General features: G+C 39.2%; 1 protein-coding gene across 2 annotated transcripts in view; it reads right to left on the reverse strand.

Moving 5' to 3' along the window:
• Positions 1–14,881, reverse strand: part of IMPG1 (interphotoreceptor matrix proteoglycan 1) — a 156,313-nt gene that overhangs the window by 92,593 nt on the left and 48,839 nt on the right. For both annotated transcript variants that reach the window (XM_054493164.2, XM_054493163.2), the window contains 3 exons: positions 12,571–12,674; positions 9,216–9,356; positions 2,026–2,084 (listed from right to left, as the gene is read on the reverse strand). In XM_054493164.2, coding sequence (XP_054349139.2) covers positions 2,026–2,084; positions 9,216–9,356; positions 12,571–12,674 — 304 coding nt within the window. The remainder of the gene's footprint in view (positions 1–2,025; positions 2,085–9,215; positions 9,357–12,570; positions 12,675–14,881) is intronic.

Raw genomic sequence — 14,881 nt, forward strand, 5'->3', positions numbered from 1 at the left:
GTATACCCTCCAACAAGACTGCATGATTGTTAATAGTTTTCCACCTTTGCTGAGAGATAAAGCAGTATTTAAAGTGGACCTTTCATTGTTCATCCTCATAATTGTGTTAATGATACATGTCCTAACTACTTCCCAGTCACGTTGAATTCAATGAGGTCACTGATAAAAAAGTACTTGTTAAATTGTAAATCAACCTTTATATAAATGAGCTGGAGGAAAGTCAGTACCAGGAGACTCACAGGGTTTTTGGTCTTCTTCAGGGATCTGGCCCACAAAAAAGCAATTTCCTTAATAATATGTTTACTTTATAATATTCTGAGCATCATTATTAATGATTACAATTTTTCCACTGTCATGAGCATATTATTTATTGTATTCAAGGGCCAAAAGATTTTATGGTGGACTAAATCTTCATGTCATCATGGAAATCACTGGGAAAATGTGATCAAACTTACTTTGTAGGCATCTTTGGCAGAAATAATAATAAATCCTTACAAAGATAAGCACTTGGTAAAAATTCAGTGTCAAGGGATATATCTTTAAAATATTCACCTTGCAAAATTTCATCATCTAACATTTTGGTTTACTTCTAAAACAGATTTTTTAAACATTTGTTTTTCATTTATTGAAGGGAGGTGGATAATGAACATTTTAATATTCACCAAAAGAACTGTTCTCATCATTTCCTTCAGCTTTAAATTAAAAATTTGTTCTTACACTGCAGTGGTTTATTCAGAAAACCTTTGCATTTATGCAGAATATTTTTCTATCAACTTTTATTTTTCTCTAATCCATCTGATTTCACAGAAAATACTACCGAGCAGCATCTTGAAATAAAGAAAAAAGTCTGCTTTGGTAGATATTAAGGGTTTCATCTCTTATAACTTTCACTTTTCAGTATTTCCTTTCTCTGGAGTTATACAAATCAGAGGGGCCTGATAGCTTTGAAAGAAACCATGAGAGCTCTCTGCAAAGTTATTTCTTTTTCTGGGCCTGTGGAGCCCTTGCTCTGTGCATCTTCTTGCTTTAAGACAGTAAGCAGTGAAGGAGCCAGGAACACTTCTGGGGAAGCCCATGCTCCCTGGTTTACAAAGCTCGTTTGGGGCAAGAAATCTCATTCTGTTCATACCAGGGCTGATATTTTCCCTGTGGCACATTTTAAAAATAGCATATTATGAGTTCATCTGTAGATGTTTTGAAAAATGAGAACTTAAAAAAAAAGATTTAAAAATTATTTCCCCCAATCATGAACCCACATTAGAGTGTTGGGATGCTGAAGGATACAGCCCTCCTTATGCCAAAGATGTGGGAATATGGTTAAGCTCTCTTTTGTGTGGCACTATCTTATGATCTTATTTTTTTATTTAAAATTTTAATTTAGTAATTTTTTTATTTTTATTTATTATTATTATTATTATACTTTAGGTTTTACGGTACCATAATTTAGTAATTTTTGAGTGGTAATACATTACTATGAGACAGATATCAAAATGACATAAAAGGTATGTTTTAGAATGTCTTGCTTATGCTCCTATTCCTTTCCACCCCATTTTCCCAACTCTCCTACCCTAAGAGCTATGACTTTTTATTGTTCACTTGTCTCTCTTGGGCAGCATGGTTTGTTTAAATAGTAATGTTATTTAGCATCCCATAAGAAACCAGACAATCAGACACCAAGGCAATTAATGTCTACCTTTTTTTCATCTGTCTGTACTGAGGTATTTTCCTAAGAAGCTCATTCATAACCACATGGCCAAAGACAGCAGATGAGCTCTCTATAGAGAGCACTATTTCTGATTCCCAGAAGAAGGAAGGAATACCGCTCCTGTGTTACCCCCTTAAGAATCACCTAGAGTCATGTTCTAATGAGACAGTTCCTTTATCTGAAACGTACTCCGTTTTCAGGATTTGGCAGAGCTAAACAACTGGGGAAAAAGGGCCTTATAATCCTCATGGCATTGCTTTTACAAAAGAATAGGAAGAAAGTAATTTAAAAATTGAGAAGAGTTTGATTCTCTTACTTACCTAAATCCTAACACATGGATTTTTTTGAATCCTGGAAGTTTCTTAAATATCTTTTGCATCTGCAGAGAGAAAGAAATTTGTAAAATACTCTTTGGTTCTGCTGGGTCAGTTCTTGCCTAACTGAAAAACCTAAACACTTTTGATGAGTTAGGGGAACAGCTGAAAATGGAAAATTATTATTTTTTCTTTAAAAAAAAACTCTCCAAATTGATCAGATGAAAAAGAAAAATTGAAACAACTAAGGAGGCCAAACTCTTTGTTCCTAGTGATTTCCAAAACCCAGAGGAAAGTATTTTGCTATTTATTTAAAAGCTGTAACTGGATAGTTCTGATCTGCTCTTATGGTTACTTTAAATAAAATATAAAATAGCTTTAAGGTGATATTTGAAGGAAACTTTTTTGTCTATAGGAGTTTTACTTATACACATGGGGTAATATTTTCTGACTATAATTATAACTAGAGTTAGCTATAATATTTTAGCTATGATATTTTCTGAATTAATGATATGGTTTGGAAAATATCTATAATGTGAAATGGATGATTACATTCAAAATGGCTGCTGTACTTACACAAAGTGGTAGAAATAGATTCTAATCTAATAGATTAGATTTACACTTAGATTCATATGGACTTCACAATAAATTTTCTTAATTAATTTGACCTTACTAATGAGGCCTGTTATCATAATATTTTATAATTGCTGTACTAACTAATCCTTAAGCTACTACAGCCTGGCCATTCTCTCCAGGCCACTGTCTCTCCGGCTCTCTCTAAATCCAGTGGCAATTTCTGTTCCCCCTCTACAGTGTCCTTGCTCTTTCCTTGTTCTTCTTCCACCTCTCTGACCACTCTCTCCATCTTCCTTGCTCCATCCTATTCCTGTATTTACTTTCTACTTTAAACATCAGGAGCCTTCGAGTTTCCACCTTCAGCCTCCCTGCTTCACTCAGTCACTCTCTCTTTTCTTCTGGAAGCTTGACTGTAGATGCTGTGCTAGGCTCTGGGGACACCGTCACATGGACAAGTACTGCCCCATCCAGCTTTCCCATTGGAGACTGGGAGGCAAGAGAGACTAAGAGGAAGGGACAGTGGTTGAGTAGTGAAGCTTGGGAGAGACAGCAGGGTGAAAGGTGAAACTGAACAGGTGAGCAGACACCCATCCCTTTCCTCTCTTCCCTGTCCCCTCTCTCCTATCCTTGTCCCCGGGGGATATCATTTTCTCCCATGGCTTAATTGATCAGTGATACGCAGCCTTGAGTTCTCCACATAAATACCCCAACATTTGCCGCTAAGTGGATCTGCCCAAACCAGAGCCATTCTCTTCTTCCCAAATCTGCCTTTGTCCTCAGCCTCTCTGCCTCAGACAGGGTCATGAACCCCGACTGTCTTCCATGCTAGAAAGCACAGCATCCCTGGATACCTTCCCTCCCACCCCCCACATGCAGCCACCCACTCTGGTTGGTTTGAATTCCACAAGTTCTTTTGTTTTCACCATGTTCTCATTCACAGGGCTGGCATACTCTCCCTATCCCTACTCCTGCACTGCTGAAATGGGTTTATGTGTGTGAGTGGGCAGAGAAGAAACGGTTTTCTAGGTGTGTTGGGAGAGGAGGAAGGAGAAGGTATCTCCTTGACTACATTTATTTTGAAGTTAATCTTTTTATTAAGAATCTTCACTAACAATTCCTTGTCGGACCCATTGAACAAGATCCAACTGTTTAGAATGTAATTTAAGACCCTCCAGAATCTGCACCCCACCACCAGGTACCTTACCATTCACTTCCTGCCATCATTATCCCCTTGGCCAATATCTTGTGCTTTACTGACACTAAACTGACCCCTGTTCCTTTCCACATACAATATGCACTTCTATGTCTTCAGGTTCCTATGAATTATTTTCTCTTCAATTTTTCCACCTTCTGCTTATTAACTTTCCCTCCTCCCCACACTGCACCCATTTTCAAAGCCAGCTCAGACATCTTCTGTACTGAAAAGCATTTGTAGAGCCCCAAAGTCAGGTTCAATTATTTCTTCTCTCTACTACTCTAGAGTTTATCGCAGTATACCCCATAAAAGTCTGTGAGGTACATGTCAGTTTCCCTCACTGAAATCATGCTCCTTGGCCATGTCCTGTTTATTCATCTTTCTTTACCTCCCTCCTTCTATCTAGCAGATTGTCATACACATAGTAGGGACTCAGCAAATTTTGTTTAATTCAGTTGAGTGCACCTCTTCATTCTCTAAATTCACTACCATTCCACTGTGTTGTCACCACATCAAAAATTACTGCCAACTCTACATTGTTCGTGTGAAGGACTAGAGCAGTGATACACAGATAATTCCCAAATCACTTACACTGGGCTTTAGACTGCATTACGAATTTTTCTCCCCCAGCAGACTGATTTACCTTCTAATTATATATTTTTTTGTGACAATATTAAAGGTAGTTTCATTCCCTGAACATAATAAGAATCACAGTGATGAAGGTAGCTCAGCTTTTGGGTGATCTGGAGCTCTTTGTACGGGATGGGGTTTAAATATTGGTTCCGCTACTTTCTAGCTGCAAGATCCTGAGTTTATTGCTTAATCTCTCTGAATCTTGGTCTCCTTACCCAAAAAGGAATAACAATGACAACTAATAAGTAACAAGTGCCTGGTACACAGCTGGGCAGTTAGTGATTTGTATTATTTACTTTCCTATTCTCTACTTCTCCTGCTGGATTACCAGCTCCTGAGATCCCATTTTTCTCTTACTCCCCCAAGTGAACACATGGCCTGGAGCCTGGAAAGAGCAGAGCAAGTCTTTAGTTAGTCATTTTTGAAACTCAGAGGGAGGAAGGACAGGATGAGGGTCCCTGTAGATGTCAGGGGCAGAAGGCCTGGGGAGCGAGTTTCTGTGTCTCCACCCACACCCTGCCATGGGCTCAACAGAAATCTAGGAGGTTGGGTTCTGCAAAGCTAGTCTTTATTCTGAGGGCAGGCAGGAAGGTCTGTGTACATGCTTCATGTCTGCTGTGGCTTCCTAGGACAAACAGCTTTGGGGCCACAGGGAATTTGCCATGCTATTTCAGTAACAGCTCCAGGGATTTAACATTTAAACATGAGCTGCAGTTTCTGGAGCAGCAGATTCAGATCCTGAATCATCCATTTTTCTTCTCCAGGATACCAGACATGCTGTTATACACATGAAAACAGTCAATCGACCCTGGGACTGGCACTGTAGATGCCTGCAGCTGCAGCATCAGCAACAGGGAGCACTGCGGGGGAGAGCCCTCCTCCTCTCCAGGAGGGCTCCATGGCACTGGCTTGGGTGGAAGGGATTTATTGTTTGTGTCCATGCCCTCTTTGTGAACCAATGTGGGATTGATTAAAAGTCAGCTTTGTTTAGGAGTGTGAGGAAGGCATCTAGGGAGGAGATGACAAAAGCCTCAGTTAATTCTGCTAAATAATCTTCTGGGGACCTTCTAGTCATGAAGCACTAACCACTAAATTGCTAATTAAGTGCCCAGTTAACCTTATTAATAATACTAAATGCACAGGGGCCTCCCTGATTCTGCTGGAATGTATGTTACCTGGGCTATAAAAAGGCAGCTGTGTTGAGTTTTCATGAATGTTTGCACAGGAGAAAGCATTCAGACAACAGCTAAATGATTCCTTTTGACATTTGTATTAAACTGCTCATTAGGTTTATTGTGGAAATTAAATTACTGCAAAGCACTGTCCATTAATTCCTGATTAGGCCTGAATGTGCTAATGCAGGCATTGGGCTGTGGTGGGGCTGATTAGTTATCTGATGGCAGGCTGTGAGGTGGTTGGGGCCCTGCTAGGGAGCCTGGAGAGGGAACAGATGTTGTAAGCAGAGGGGTTCCATCTTAGAGAAATCAGTGACGACTGTGCAAATGGAACCAGCAGGACTGACGCCAGGGGTCTCTGGAACAAGATTGGGCAGGATATACTCTTCGTTGGCTTATAAGTTTTTCAGAGGCTAGCAAGACATGTCCATTTGGCTGGGCGCGGTGGCTCACGCCTGTAATCCCAGCACTTTGGGAGTCCTAGGAGGGTGGATCACCTGAGGTCAGGAGTTCGAGACCAGCTTGATCAACATGGTGAAATCCTGTCTCTACTAAAAATACAAAATTAGCCAGCCGTGGTGGTGCATGCCTGTAATTTCAACTACTTGGGAGGCTGAGGCAGGAGAATCACTTGAACCTGGGAGGCGGAGGTTGCAGTGAGCTGAGATGGCACCATTGCACTCCAGCCTGGGCAACAAGAGTTAAACTCTGTCTCAAAAAAAAGAAAGAAAGAAAAAGACAAAAGACATGCCCATTTGATGATGATACAATAGTCCCTTCCCACAAATATTTATCTGGGAAAAATAGGAGGCATGGCATGGTGGTTAAGAGCAAGAGTTCTGGTGCCAGGCTGCCTGGGTTGGAATCTTGGCTCTGCCAGATAATAAAAGTGGCACCGTTGGACATATTAATCTCCTTCCCTCAGTTCCCTCTTACAAAAAGAGGAAATAATATTACTCACTTACAGAATTGCATGAAAAATTAAATGAGTTAGTACATAGGAAGCATTAAGAAAAATGCTAGCTATTATGTCTATACACAGCAGTTTAGACTTGGAAAGGAACTCTGAGGTCATCTTCTACAATTTCTAAGTGAGGAAGTTAGGCCAGGGATTTCCAGTTTCTCAGAGCTAATTTTTGGCAAAAACAGGACTAGAACTCTGATTTTTAAAAAATCCCAATGTATTTGCATTATTCTACATCAGATTGTTGTAAGTGTTTAGAAAATTGACAATAGATCATCGAAGAGTCTATGGCCAGTTATCCTACTTTGAAGATATTCTGACTATACTAAGGAATTGCCAAAAAGAATGTTCCAAAGAACAAATGGAAATGTTAACAAACTATTCTTCAATTCATTTGGTCTAATAATCCATGTCTGAGTAGTTTTCTGGTTCATAAATGCCCCATGCTGATTCTTTTACTTTGACATTTGTAGAAAGAATTCTTTACATTTTATTGACTGAATGCTGATGCAGAGAGAGGCTGGAGGTTAAGAATGTTTCACTTATTCATCCCCTCTCAGGGTGAGAAGAGGTACGTATTGAATTCTCCAAGTATGAGAAGGGGGCCTGTTTGTTCCCTGGCCATGCTGAGTAAAATTCATGTGCACTCCTGTCCACATTGTAGTTCTTGGTTATGTAATCTCATGGATGCTTCTATTTTCAGTTGCATGTATACAAACAATTACTGAGTAGTTAACTGCATCCCAAACTCTGTATTAGAAGGTTAGGCATCAGAGATTAAAAGAGCAGATCCTGTTCTCTAGGAGAAGCTCATAGCCTGGTGGTGATGAGTGGGGTGAATGAAGAGGAAGGAATAGAGACAGCAAAGGCCATAGACACATAAGCAAGCAATCTCAAGAAAGGGTGTTGTGAAAGCAATGAGTGAGCCCAGGAGAGACACTGGATGCAGAATGGATAGAGGGAACTTTCCATGTTGAAGTATATAAAACAAGACTTGGAGAAGGGCATTCTAGACAGAGCAGACAGCACATGTAAAGGCTAAATGGGGGGACAAATTGGAAATAGTTTGCATTCCTGGAAACTAGAGTGAAAAGGAGGGGGATGATAAGGAACTGGTATACGGTGAGGCTCAAAAAAAAAAAAAAGGCAGAGATCTTATTATGGTATATAGATGCCACACTCAGCATAGTAGCTGGATTTATCCTGCAGGGAATTGAAGAGATTTGAATTTAATTAGAGACAGACAGATATAACAAAGGTCAGAGATGGAAGAGACATCTTGGGAAAGCTCCTCAGTTTATTAATTGATGATGTGGACAATATAATTGCCTTCCTCTTATCACCCATGAAAAATATTATGTCTTTAAATTGCATCAAACTGTAAAAATGGAAATATTATGTAAAGACAAAGTATTATGAATTAAGATTTTATATTTTAACCCAGCATCTTCTCTACTTGGTGCCTACATAGTCATTTTATTTTATTCAAATCTACTTTATTGAGGTATAATTGACATATCAAAAGCTGTACATATTTAATATATACATCTCGATGAATTTGTCTATAAGTATATACCAGTGAAACCATCACCATTATGGTTATCTAGGCATAGAGCATCTGCATAATGTCTTTCAGTTAAATGAGATTTTAAAACCTACTAATTTTTATTTATTTATTTATTTTACTTTTTGTTTACTTATCTTTTGAGACAGAGTTTCACTCTTTCACCCAGGCTGGAGTGAAGTGGCACGATCTCGGCTCACTGCCACCTCTGTCCCCCGGGTTCAAGTGGTTCTCCTGCCTTAGCCTCCCGAGTAGCTGGGATTACAGGCGCCCACCACCACACCCAGCTAATTTTTGTATTTTTACTAGAGACGGGGTTTTGCCATGTTGGCCAGGCTGGTGTCGAATTCCTGAGCCACCTGCCTCAGCCTCCCAAAGTGCTAGGATTACAGGCATGAGCCACTGCGGTTGGCAAAACCTACTAATTTTTGAAGAAAGAGAAATGTAAACACAGTGGTCCCTTTTTATCCTCGGTGGAGGGTACATTCAAAGACCCTATGGATGCCTGAAATTGTGGAGAGTACCTAATCCCATATATACTACATTTTTCTTCCATACACACATACCTATGATAAAGTTTAATTTATAAATTAGGCACAGTAAAAGATTTACAACAATAACTAATAATGAAATAGAACAATTGTAACAATATACTACAAGAAAAGTTATGTGAATGTGGTCTCTCTCTCTCAGTACAATGCCTATGTGATGAGGTGAAGTAAGGTAAATGGTATAGAAATTGTGACATATGTTAGGCTACTATTGACCTTCTTAATGAATTGTTTATTTCTGGAATTTTCAATTTAATATTTTTGGACTGTGGTTGACAGGGTAACCAAAACTGTGGATAGAGGGGGCAGGTGGGGACCACTGCAAGTTTTGAGAATAGAAAAGCTGGAATGAAAAACTTTCCTGGAGATCCATTTGTTCTAACATGTTAGGGCCCATTGTAATTTTGGTTTTCTTTTAAATGGTTAAACATGAATGCCAGGAGAAGCTGGAACTGTTCGCCATAAGGGTTTATGTCCTATCGGCTCCCACCTCTCAGTCACAGCTTGAGGTGTGGTTGTATGGGCCGGGTCTACTCACCTGAAGCTGGGACTTTCCTGCTAGCTCCTGGTAATATGGGGACTGGGAGTCAGCAAGCTCTGCCTTGAACCTCTGGTTTACCAGAGAGATGCTGAGGTCCACTCTCTGCTCCTCGGACACAGTGAATTCTGTTTCTCTTTCCTGAGTTAAAAAAAAAAAAAAGGACTTCTGTTAACCTAAACCACAAATAAATGGTTATTTTAGATAATAAATGTTGATACTATCTCAAGAAGTGGATTATGAAGGCTTAAGTGTTTTGCAATCAAAATCTTTTTAACTAGAACTTAGAGAAGAGCCTAGAGTGGTTTAATGAGAAAATTTGTGCTTAAATTTCACATTGAAACTAGTTAGAAAATACCACCAAGCCAAGAGAAAGTTTGAAATTTCTCTCAGAAGGAATGATGTATTTGGGCCACCTTTGGAAGCAGGTGGCTAAGAACAGAGGCATGGTTCTGAGGATCCGGACTTGGTCTCCATCACTAAGGGCCAAGAGGTCATCCATCTTGCCTGTTGGTCTGGAAACCAGCAGGGGTCTCCTATTGCTCTGAATTCATATGGGCTTCCAGGGCACAGAGCAAGCCCAGAGCTCAGTTTCAAACTTGGGTTTGACAGAGTTTTCAACCTTGGATACCCAGAAGATACTAAGGTCCATCAGTTTTCTTAAGAAAGTAAAATTATCTCTGCAGAAAATTGAGTATCTCTGGTTACATACATGGTCTCTTATAGTGAAATTAGAGTTACAGAAGCTGAAAGAAGAGAACAGTTAATAGAAATTGCCCTGAGGGACAGAGCTCAACTGGATAAATGGTAGCAGATGTATTTCCTCCTCATTTCTTGTCACAAACTCCCCTCTGCCATGGGCATGGACAATACTACAGCCGCTCTCTAACTTTAGTAGGACACAAGGAGGATGTGGATTCACGTTTAAAAGACTTCTGATGTTTGTTGAAAAGATTTTCATTTGTTCAAAAAAACACACATTGAGCATCTGTATGGGTGTAGCATGGTGCTAGGATCAATGGGACACTAAAAAGTCTGACATGCAGTATTCTTTAGAAGCTTACCATTTTGTTAGGCAAATTGGAAGTTTCATGGAACATTTAAACGACTGTGAAATGAAATATTCTGGGTATATTTAACCAGAGAGAGGAACTTATATTAGCTTTTGAAGAAGATGGGACACAGGGGTTGTGAGAAAAGAGATGACAGATGAGTTGTCTTAGAAATTTTATAGTGAATATACACTGAATTATGGTCAACAATTTTTTCCAACAGTACTTTTCACTGTTGAGGGAAGAGCGTTTTTCAGAAAAATACAATATCTTATTTATTTCTTTTATTTATTTATTTTTTTGACACAGAGTCTCACTCTGTCACCCAGGCTGGAGTGCAATGGTGATCGCAGCTGACTGAAGCCTCAACTTCCCAGGCTCAAGCAATCCTCCCTCCTCGGCCTCTCAAGTAGCTGGGACTACAGGCATGGACCACCATGCCCAGGTAATTTTTAAATTTTTTGTAAAGATGGGGTCTCCCAATCTTGCCTAGGCTGATCTTGAACTCCTAGGCTCAAGTGATCCACCTGTGTTGGTCTCCCAAGGTGCTAGGATTACAGGTGCGAGCCACCATGCCTGGCTGAAATACAATATTTTCATTCTTTGTTCATGCCAGCAGTTCAACCAAACCTGGAACCATGTGGCCTAATGGGCAGATAGGATGGCCAGCAGGGTCTAATCTCTGATTTATCTTGTAGAGCTGGTGAGGCTGAACTTTGTGCCTTTGCCCTGAAACTTTGACCTGTGCCTTGGAGAGAGGTTGTAATGAAGGGGAAAGGGTTAGAGGAGTCGCCTCTCAGGCCCCAGGGGTGGTAGGTCTGGTGGTAGTGGCAGTGTGAGAAGCCAGGTTCTAGTCTGCCACTCCTTATACTGCTGCCTCCTTTGGGGTCTACTGCCTACTTTGTGCAGCCAAAGCTCTACACTCATGGCTAATGAGTGAGGACTAAGCTCTGAGTTTTTCTTATCTTGCCCAAATTCCTATCTAAGGGGTTTGGGGAGTCATGCCGTACACACCATAAATTCTCATCAGATGGATTTTATTTAACCCTATATAGTGTGACTTACTTTCCAATCTGACTCTGGCATAACATTACATGACAAAGAAGAAAATCAACATGTTTTTACTCCAAAACATGTCTCTTTGCCATATTTTGAAATGGCCCTGCAAAGTCATCCTTTGTGGATAAAAATTTGCACTGTAAAGAATCTCTATTAACATAGCTAGATCTTTTTCTTTCAGGCCCTCCAGATCCTGAAGAGAATAACTGAGAGTCTAGCACATTTTAGAGGTCTGAATAGGGAACACTTGTCTTCTATTGTCTCTAAGGGCAGCCACTATGACACTTCAAAAGAACCTTGGTCTACACAACTTTTATCTTAACCTGAACATTTCCTTTCTATTGATTCCAGGTCTTTAGATAAACTGAACCAATTGTCAACCAGAAAATGTTTAAATTTACCTATAGCCTGGAAGCCTCCCTGCTTCAAATTGTCTCGCCTTTCTGTACCAAACCAACGTACTTCTGAAATGTATTTGATTGATGTCTCATGCCTCCCTAAAACCTATGAAACCAAGCTTCACCCTGACCACCTTGGACACATGCTCTCAGTACCTCCTGAGGGCTGTGTCATGGACCGTGGTCACTCATATTTGCCTCAGAATAAATCTCTTCAAATATTTTACAGAGTTCGACACTTTTTGTCAACAATGAGGACAGTGTTTCCCTGCTTCCACAATTAAATTCTGTAACTATCCTCTCATCCCACATACCTTTGTACTCAGAGTGGTGGCCAGTGCTCCTCTTTGCCTTAGAACACTGTGTTTATTTTTCCCTAGTTTTACACACAGGATTTTGATCATTTTGATATCTATTTGACCTATTCATCCCAGACATAACTGAGAACAAAACCTTCACTCTTGTTGTCAACATGGAATTATACTTCAGTGGCGAAAGAGCTTCATGATTGATTGATTCATTCATTCTAACACCTGGAGAGCATATATATATATATGGTTTTGTTAGGTGCTGGGGAAAAAGGGCCCCAGCACTCCACAGTTTATAATTAAATTGTTTCTTGTAACTCCTCCCCCTTTATTCTAGGTCTCAAGCTATGCTTCCCCCCTCAGTACCTAGGAAGAAGTGAGAATAAAGAACAGAACAAAGTCACTGACTTTTAACCAGAGTCACAAAAATACAGCACTAATATTATTTAATGGATGGTTTATCCGTTCTCTTTCCCTGTTTTGCTAAAGAACAAAAACAGGCACATGAAGAGCTAGATCGACTCTAGGAACTTCTTACTGTTGTAGGAATCTTGGTGTCGTTGAGTGTATTATCGAGAATTTCATTGAGGAGGGTGTCATCAGGAGTGAGAGGGAAAGGCCCAAGTGAGACGTTGGCAACATCTGTGAAAATTTTAAAAATTAAAGACACAAAAATGAGAATGGAGGAGTTTAAATTATAACGAGGTCAAAATTCAATATGCTTTTTCTGTCATTCTGGAATTTACAGATATTAGGTGTCTTCTGAACTCATCTTTTTAAGATCATGTAAATATGTTCTTGAAAAAATATGACTCATACTCTGTCCTAAATTCTTCATTCTTTCTCTTAAGGACCCAAATTTGGTGCTTCCCTGTATGTGTTATAGTTAAATGCTTTTGCCAGATGAAATCTGATTAATTTTTTCTTTATGACACTATATAAAGGACACATAGGCAGATGTTTACCTTGAATTTGCTCTTCTGAGAGTTTTCTTAGAATACTGCCCAAGTCTTTAAAATGTAGATTGCTTTAGCAATCATTGAGGCATAAGATTTTAATCAGAAAATCCAAGACATGAAAGAACATTAAGATGCTATGAATTTCACTTCTTTTAGAACAGATCACCATAAACCATTTCAAATATGTGGCAAATGTTTTGATATTTTTAAAGATCTTCATAGAGTGCAAGTCTGGGTTCTATTCAAGCAAAGGAAAAAGCATTATTGTAATACAAATGCATGTCTTTTTTTTTTTTTTTTTTTTGAGACGGAATCTTGCTCTGTCGCCCAGGCTGGAGTGCAGTGGCGCAATCTCGGCTCACTGCAACCTCCGCCTCCCGGGTTCATGCCTTCCTCCTGCATCAGCCTCCTGAGTAGCTGGGACTACAGGCGTGTGCCACCATGCCCGGCTAATTTTTGTATTTTTAGTAGAGATGGGGTTTCACCTTACTGGCCAGGCTGGTCTCGAACTCCTGACCTCAGGTAATCCACCCACCTCGGCCTCCCAAAGTGCTGGGATTACAGGCGTGAGCCACCGTGCCCAGCCTACAAATGCATTTCTATTTTGTAATAAATTATTATTTAAAAAATGCTCAGAGAAAATAGTGTTATAGTTAATTGGTTTATATTTAGCCAGAAACAACTTTCCATTTCAACCTTAGTTAGACAAAAACATAGAATGCCTTAGTTTATTCTTGTGTTTTAGAAAACAGGATATACTGAAAAATGATTCGATCTTTCCTTATTCCCTGAAGAGTATGTGGTACCTGGGAATCTGCAGTCATAAGTGGTTACTTGTCACTGTGAGGCTCTGTGAAGTAATTGCCCTGGGTGTGGAATTGTGCTTCCTAGTGGGGGCATGAGAGTGGGTATCAGAATCACCTAGGCAAGGCAGTTTTTTGGCTAATAAAGTACATATCCTGTGGCATATCAGAACCTCAAAGGATGTGGTCCCTGGCATCTTCCCCTTCTGCCCTCATTGAAGAATCCTGCTGTGAGCAATTGGGATGGATGTGTTCTGTGCTCTGGACTTCACCAGACTATTACCAATGTAAGGCGTCTTCAAACTTTGTAATTCTATGAATAATGGGTTTATGCTACAATTTTTGTTACAATAAAAAAGTGCTTAGCTAGTATCCTAGAAGAACAAATTTTTATTTGGCTATCCTTCCATTTTATTGCCTTGAAAAGATAAATTATTCACATAATTACACCTAAAAACAATTATTAGGTAGCCTGGGTTTATCTTTGAGTGCATTCAGCCTCTTTTGGAGATTTCTCACTCTTCCTTCACACCTAGGCACCTAGTAACATTTTCCAATCAAAATCTAATCTTAACTGTTCTGTATGTATACTTCAACTGGAGGTGTCCAGAAGTACTGCGGAAATAATTCTAAAACATTTGTTGCTAGAACTCAAATATATGGTGATGATACATTATATTATAATATATCAATTGTCCACTGGTCCCTCAAAGCTTTTATTTAAAAAAATGAAAAATAATTTATAAGAAAGGTGTCATTTTAACTTACTCTAACTTACTAAATCTAATCTTGTTATTACAAAAGTTTCTATCAGCTAAAGTATATTAACTTCAAATTTAAAGTAGAAATACAAATTTCAATTCTCTTATTAATTTTGATTGTTTTCCCATATTAAAATGAAGTCAGTACAAAACATCTTTTTACATGTTTATATGCTCCTCCTCTAAATAATACCTTTTTGAATAAGACTTGATATTAGGTGTCACAGGTCAAATTTGAGCTGTTTATATGGGGGAATTAACAATGCAGCTCTTCTTTTTATTGTTAAAAATGCATTTTACTGTTATTTTATAATTAAAATTCCACT

Source organism: Pongo pygmaeus, chromosome 5 (assembly GCF_028885625.2).
Source record: "Pongo pygmaeus isolate AG05252 chromosome 5, NHGRI_mPonPyg2-v2.0_pri, whole genome shotgun sequence".
Lineage (NCBI taxonomy): Eukaryota > Metazoa > Chordata > Mammalia > Primates > Hominidae > Pongo > Pongo pygmaeus.